General features: G+C 42.2%; 1 protein-coding gene across 1 annotated transcript in view; it reads left to right on the top strand.

Annotated features, from left to right (window-relative positions):
* Positions 1-102, top strand: part of hbs1l (HBS1-like translational GTPase) — a gene marked incomplete at both ends in the record, with an annotated part of 1,992 nt that extends 1,890 nt beyond the window's left edge. Inside the window, one exon of the mRNA XM_083787490.1 lies at positions 1-102. This exon is cut by the window's left edge and continues 1,890 nt beyond it. Coding sequence (XP_083643616.1) covers positions 1-102 — 102 coding nt within the window.
* Between the last annotated feature and the right edge of the window lie 7,911 nt (positions 103-8,013).

The following is an 8,013-nucleotide window of genomic DNA, read 5'->3' as shown; positions in this document are numbered from 1 at the left end:
CCAATGGAGCTGTACAAGGACTGCAAGGAGCTGGGTCGGTTCATGCTGCGTTACGTGGGCTCCACCATCGCCGCTGGGGTGGTCACTGAGATCAAGGAATGATGACGGGATGACGGGAAGCTGCATCCGGATGAATGCATGTAGGTGCAAACTAAGTGTAGTCGCTTCTAGGGACTTTTCTTTCATGGACCCTACAGGTTAATACACATGATCCATCTGTTTCCCCATCCACGTGTGCAGGGGAAAGAACGTGGGTGAAAAACTGAACGTGGTGTTTTCACAACCAAATGCATTCTATAGAGTCCTGGATTGCTATTTTTCGTCACTACCTCACCGTGCCGGGAGTGGGAAATTTGAGCATAATTTGAGCGCCGTCACGCAAGGATCTCGAGGTTAAAGAGGAGGCCTACCAGGTTGATCCTGCCAGTAGTTTATGCTTGTCTCAAAGATTAAGCCATGCATGTCCAAGTCACTGTATAACATATACAGTATATGACAAAATATGCGGATGGATTTATGCATAACTTTGTGTCACATTTTGTGAACAGGCTGCATTCTTTATGGATGTCTCTGTGCTTCTAGGTTGTAAGTCATTATAATGACTCAATATATTTTTTCTTTTTTTTAAGGTTTTTGGCCTTTCTGCCTTTATTGATAGATACAAGTGAAGATTGACAGGAAAGAGAGGAAGAGAGACAGGGGGAGACATGCAGCAAATGTCGTCATGAACGGGACTCGAACATGTGACACACTGTCAGGCCAGAGCCTATGTGGCATGCGCCTGGACCACTAGGCCAACGCAATATGTTATCATAACCACTAATTTGACGATCGCAGTTATCTGAAATTGACGGAACACAATGCATAGAAAGGCAACTTTAGAGGAGTCATGATCAATTATCTCTCTCTCTCTCTCTCTGAGAGGAGAGATAGTTACAACCATGCCTTGCAGCCTTATAGATTATTAGATTACTCACAAACTATTAGTTAACAATTTGCTATAGTTGCAACTTTAGAATAACGACCCAATAACATTTATAACAAATGCTTTACTAGCCATTAGTGATTTGTTCATGATTCATTAAATATGTATAAGCTATATTACTCCTTACTATTTAACATGACATTAATAACTCATTAACTATTGGTTTATAAATGTATCAATTAAATATCGTTATATATATATACATATATCACAATGCTTCATATAATGCACATATAACATACATGTATAACTTCATAACGCACATATAATGCTTCATAACACTCGTCATAACTAAGTTAAGGTAACCTATAATGTGCTGTTCCACTGCGACCCTATGTAATGCATTATTACTGGCACTTATAATGCGTTATAAACCTTGTTTTAAGTTGCAATACATGATTATAATGAGTGTTACAATGCCTTACAAGCACATTATAATATATTATAAATGTTGTAACAGGTGAACCCAACAGCACATTATCTAAGGGCCATATGTGACACTGATGATGAGGGAACATAAAGAACAATTTGGGTTGAGGGAACATAGGGTTGAGGGAACACAGGGTTAAGCCTTAACCCTATGTTCCCTCAACCCTATTTCCCACAGGCTACAAATAAAACATATTTAATAATAAAATCCCCAACTAAATACAAGACTCAAACTAGAAATGCACTCTGTCGAGCTGCCGACTTACATAGTTACATCATCAGCCAATCCCTGATTGGCCGAGCGACGCCACCAACATACGGAGCCAATCCAATTGGCCAAGGGGGCCACCGACATATGCAGCAAGCTGCCAACTTGCGCTCTGATTGGGCCGAGCGACGCCACCAATAACACACAATCCCTGATTGGATTGGCCGAGCGACGCCACCAATAACACACAATCCCTGATTGGCAGAGGTGGCCACCAGAAATTCACAATCCGATTGGCCAAGGGGACCACAGGCATACGCAGTATGCGCTCTGCTCGCGCAAGTAATAACTACAGGGCTTACAAAATCGACTACAAATTACCATAAAACAGCTACAAACGGTTGCCACAGCAGGAGTTGGGACTAGAAACAGGTTATAAAATGTCGCTCTCAATCATCAAATATAATTTAGTCAAAAAGTTTAATCAAAACACCGGAATTAGAATGTCAGCGTTGAACCACATTATATAGCCTAAAAACGGTGAGAATTGAATACGAGAGCATAACCTGTTAAAAGTTAAAGCGTAGAAAACGTTACAACCAGATCCCGTTCCCCGATGCTGTGCCAACCCTCAGCAGTGCTGTCTCCCATTGTCTTTCAAAGCCTTTTGTCTTCTCGACCACACTTGGCGTGCACACCTGCAAGGGGAGCGCAATCAGTATGCATGGAAACACTCGATCAAGTTCAGCCTCAATCACACATCAAAATGATAAAATATACAAAATCACAGCAAAAACAAAATATTATATAAAAATATAACAATGCAAAAAGGCTGGAAGTAAAATGTGTTTCCTGGGACCATTACATATGTACAAGCTGTATGATGACCTTTCTAGGTCACATGGCCTTGGCATGGTTTTACACACACACACTGCCTTTACCACAGAGTGTGTGCAGGGTATGCATATAATCCTAGAACATAGAGTCTATATTCTAGGATTATATGGATACATTTGATTATTCTTTGTTAAAATGTAACTTTGGTGATTTCACCCACTCATTTATACTGGCTTAAACTTGTGATGTGATAATAAACTGAAGTTGAGCTTTGATATTAAAGACTTTCATTTACATAGTAAAGGTACTTCCACAGGTATTTTATACCAAATATCGGCCGATACCGATATGTGTGGCCGATACATCGGTGCATCCCTAGTATTAACCAATGGCCACAGTATATATGTCGTCTTTCAATGAAGTTTGGTCGAGGAGGAGTCTAATGGCATCAGACCATGAGGAAATTGCATCCTCTACAAAAGCTGAAAAATGTTGTAAACACTAAAGCCTTTCAAAACCATAATACCTCTGTTTAGGACATTTTTATGTATTACCATTTACCTCCTAATTATTTTTCATTATTTTTGCTTTTATAAGATAATTTTATAGCTACTTCACGGTGTCAATCAACGGCAAACGACCTGTCGCACTACATATATACAGCACTTTAAGCTCAACAGTATTCTCTCCTGATAGATTCTTCCCTGGTTTTGGTCTCTCCTGTCCCCCTATAGATTCTCTCCTGGTACTGGTATGTGGTATCTCCATAGATTCCTCTTTCTGCTGCCTGAGTGATGGAGAATCATCAATCATGTATCACTCTGTAGACGCCCTGGCCCCCCCGCGGCCCCTGGGAGTCCTTCAGCTCAAATGTACCGCTGTGAAGGGGAATGAGGGACGACGGAGACAGGAGGTAAACCACCGACGACACGGAGCTCCTGAAGGACGACGTCCTGGCCGTGAACAGGACGAATATCTGAAAGCCCTAGAGAGAGAGAGAGAGAGAGAGAGAGAGAGAGAGAGAGAGAGAGAGAGAGAGAGAGAGAGAGACAGAGAGACAGAGAGAGAGAGACAGACAGAGAGAGAGAGACAGAGAGAGAGAGACAGAGAGAGAGAGAGAGAGACAGAGAGAGAGAGAGAGAGAGAGAGAGAGAGACAGAGAGAGAGAGAGAGACAGAGAAAATTTACAATTACAATTTAGGCATTTAGCAGACGCTTTTAATCCAGAGCGATTTACATTAAGCAAGAACAAAAAAGCATGGCAATACATCAAATACATAAAAAGTAGAGAGAGAGAGAGAGAGAGAGATTGATTGGTTGAATACTTCATTACATTAGTAATACTGAAATCAGTATGGAAGTACAGTTAACAAAGCTATGCTAAAAGGATAACACACTGTAGTACTGTACTCAATTCATCATCAAGACATGCAATAACATTACATTAGCACTGAAATTCACTGAAAAGAATGGGGTGCAGGCGGACCTTTGCTTTTTTGTTGTTGATTTTTTTAATTTAGCACATTATAAAAACAATACTGTGTAGTACCTGTGTTGTTGTAAAGACACAGAAGAGGATGTTGAAGATGAGGTGAGCGGTTCCCGTGGTAACCAGCATCAGGTATCCCAGTATCCAGGATATTCCCAGTAAGATAGCCAGAGACAAGCTACTGAGCAGCTTCTTCTTCACGGGGTTACTCCTTGTACTGCAACACACGCAGACAGACATAACATTACCACTGGTGGGAAAAGTACTCAATTGTTTTTACTTAAGTAAAAGTACCAATACTACAATTTAGAACTACTCTGTTACAAGTAAAAGTACGGAATTGAAAATGTATAATTTTTATCCCACGATTTTGCAACACATTTTTTTCACCCAGTGTCAATTATCTAATGTACCGGTAATTCTGGGCACTACACTTCCTCTGCCAACCGCCAGCAACCACAGCGCCCCCAGCGGGAATCGAACCCAGAACCTTCTGTGCCACCGTGCCTTTTGATTTGTCTTAGTTTCAGTCGACGAAATCAACACTGACCTGGTGAGGTTGGGCTGTTTCTTACAGGTGGTGTACATGAAGTACAGGAAGACCGCTGTGTTGTACACCAACACCACGCCCACAGGGAGGAGAAAGCCCCAGAACATGGGCTTCCCAAAGTCAAAGCTCCCCGTGGTGGCATCCGTTGCAGCGAGCCAACAACTAGAGAGAGAGAGGAGGAAGAGGAAGAGGAAGAGGAGGAGGAGGGGGAGGAGGAAGAGGAAGAGGAAGAGGAGGAGGGGGAGTGGGAGGAGGAGGAAGAGGGAGAGGAGGAAGAGGAAGAGGAAGAGGAAGAGGAAGAGGAAGAGGAAGAGGAAGAGGAAGAGGAAGAGGAAGAGGAAGAGGAAGAGGAAGAGGAAGAGGAAGAGGAAGGAGGAGGAGGAAGAGGAAGAGGAAGAGGAAGAGGAAGAGGAAGGAGGAGGAGGAAGAGGAAGAGGAAGAGGAAGAGGAAGAGGAAGAGGAAGAGGAAGAGGAAGAGGAAGAGGAAGAGGAAGGAGGAGGAGGAAGAGGAGGAGGAGGAGGAGGAAGGAAGAGGAAGAGGAAGAGGAAGAGGAAGAGGAAGAGGAAGAGGAAGGAGGAGGAGAAGGAGGAAGAGGAGGAAGAGGAAGAGGAAGAGGAAGAGGAAGAGGAAGAGGAAGAGGAAGAGGAGGAGGAGGAAGAGGAAGAGGAGGAGGAGGAGGTGGAAGAGGAAGAGGATGAGGAAGAGGAAGAGAAGAAGAAGAAGAAGCGATGAAATGGGGGAGGAAGGAGGTAGAGGACTGTCAGAAACAGTATTTTCTTTGTATTTGATTGTAAACATGATCTCATTAGAATGAATGAAAGAGAATTGACCTACAAGTCCTCTCGCCTGAATCCTAGGGGGTTGCTGGGTCTGTAGCACACAGCTAGAGAGAGAGACACCATGACAGCAGGGATACCTGCGCACGCACACGCAGTCACAGTCAAGTAATAAATAAGGTACACTAACATACAGTATGTATAGTACGTATGTGCACGTGTGTGTGTGTGTGTGTGTGTGTGTGTGTGTGTGTGTGTGTGTGTGTGTGTGTGTGTGTGTCTGTGCGTGCGTGCGTGCGTGCGTGCGTGCGTGCGTGCGTGCGTGCGTGCGTGCGTGCGCATTGTACCCCAGCCAGTGACGACAGACATTGCAGTGGAGTGCGGCGGCAGGCTGGTCTGATGCATCGCGATGAGGACGAGGAGTTGCGTGGCGTAGACCGAGTTCCAGACGAAGGTGGCCAGCAGGAAGTACTGCAGCAGCGCCGCTACGGCCGTGCACGAGCCGTGGTCGCGCTCCACGTGCACGTCTGAACTCATGACGACGTTCTGCGTGGTGTCGTTCACCTTCACCTGGAGAGATGTAGTTCAAATATATAGGCCCAGGCCGTAGCGTAACGGTCTGGGCACCGGACTGGTGATCCAGTCGCGGTGTGCCGCGGGTTCGACTCCCGGACCCGACACGGCCTTTACCGCATGTCATCCCCCCATGTTTCTCCCGTTTCCTGTCAGCCTACTTTCTATCCCTTAAAAAACCAATAAAGGCGTAAGCCGCAAAAAAATATCTTTAAAAAAAAAAAATATATATATATATATATATATATATATATATATATATATATATCCAGCTTTACATTAAAGGAGAATTCCATGCTAGAAGGCTTTCTTCTTACCTTTATTTGTAGTTGTTACGTCCCCACCATTATTTTGTGCAAAAGTGCATTATTGGCTATTTCCCCTAATATAAGCCCTCAATGGTTGGGTTTTTGTGCTAATTTGCTTATTTCCATCTAAATAAGTAGTAAAGTGTGCCGCTTGGGATACTATTTACAGAGAGGATATATAAAAAAACATTTTTTTAGAGCGATGGAAATAAGCAAATTAGCACAACACCCCATAGCCCCATTCAATTCAATGCAATTCATTAAGGGCTTATGGTAGGGGAAATAGCCAATAATGCGCTTTTGCAAAAAATAACACCTCTTTGGTGGGGAGTCTGGGGACGTAACGACTACAAATAAAGGTAAGAAAGCCTTCTAGTATGGAATTCTCCTTTAACTGAGAAAAAGAGTACTGCCGAAGCAGACAACCCACAGCACACATGAAGAAAATGCCAGCACTCATTATATGTCCTTTTCACATGATTTTATTTACCTCTGACGAGAGTGGACAACGTAAGCGTTTCAGCCTGGTTGGGACAAGCTGGAGTTTGAAATACATTGTTTTCAACGAGGGCAACGCTGAGGAAGGCCAACCAGGCCCAAACGCGTACGTTGTCCACTCTCGTCAGGAGGTAAATAAATTCATGTGAAAAGGACAGTGCTGGCATTTTCTTCTTTACATCTTTACATTATTATAAAACTATTTGCAAAAAGCCTGAGTGAACAAGTGTTTCGTCAGTACGAGTAGTAATAGTAAATACTAAAGCAAATAAGATTAACAGTAGGGCTAGTGTCACTAATGATAGTAGCAGTAGTATAAATAATGGTGGTAGTGTGTAGAGTAGTACTAGTAGTATAGGATTTTAGTTTGATTTGACCCCGAAGGCCATAGGTTTCTAAATAGTTAAACTGCAAGTATATAAGGCTGAACAATACATATTACATAATTATACATTATTGAAAATCATCGCTCTTTCTTCTTTCTATCATTCCTCTTTTTTCAGACTGTGCATACTTTAGGCTTTTCATTGTCATGGGTTCTTCTACTGTATGTTAGCAGGGAACCTAAAGGCAGAATTATAATCTAACCGTAGCCTACACTTCAATATTTGTTTAATATTGATGAGATATAAGTCATTGCATATATTGCTGAAATAATTTCCACTAATACGTTTCATCGGTTGCAAGTTGCAAATAGTTTCTACAGTACCTTACGTTTTGTGCGTGCGTGCGTGCGTGCGTGCTTGCTTTGTACCGGCAGGTCGTTTTGTCTGCTGTTGTTGTTGACTCCAGTGAGGAAGACGATGACGAAGATGAGCATGCTGACACAAATGCTCACCATGACAACGGTGAAATTACTGCTCCTTTTACTTTTCCTGACAGACACAGTTAATGACACATTATTTTACAGGAAAAAATACAAAATAAATCGAATCAGTCTAATTGCGTGACATAAAAAATGTTACGCAATAGAGAATCATTCAATTTGTGCTGTGGTGGGTGCTTAATGTCTGATTCAACATTAACATTGGCTTCTCCCAATAAATCATATTTATATATACAGTATATTTCTTACTATTTGTGAAGTAATATTAGGCCAATCTCTAAATAGAATCATAAAAGAAAGAGAAAAATAACATCGACTAAAGAGATTGGTACTAGTCGACTAAGACTCCCTCGATCGATTAGTCGACCAATCGGTCAGGCCTAATAATTATTTAACAATAACTTTCCCTTTTCAAAACGCAAATTAAAACATAATCACCGAGAACGTCATATGTTTTGAGTGAAATATGCAGGATTTAAGAACACTACAATGTTAAAACCTGCAGCTGCTTGGTTTTTAATAATAATAATAAT

This window comes from Protomyctophum parallelum (genome assembly GCF_964188405.1).
Source record: "Protomyctophum parallelum genome assembly, chromosome: 17".
Taxonomy (NCBI): domain Eukaryota; kingdom Metazoa; phylum Chordata; class Actinopteri; order Myctophiformes; family Myctophidae; genus Protomyctophum; species Protomyctophum parallelum.
The sequence above is the reverse complement of the archived record's forward strand: the minus strand, read 5'-3'. Positions and strand labels throughout refer to the sequence as shown.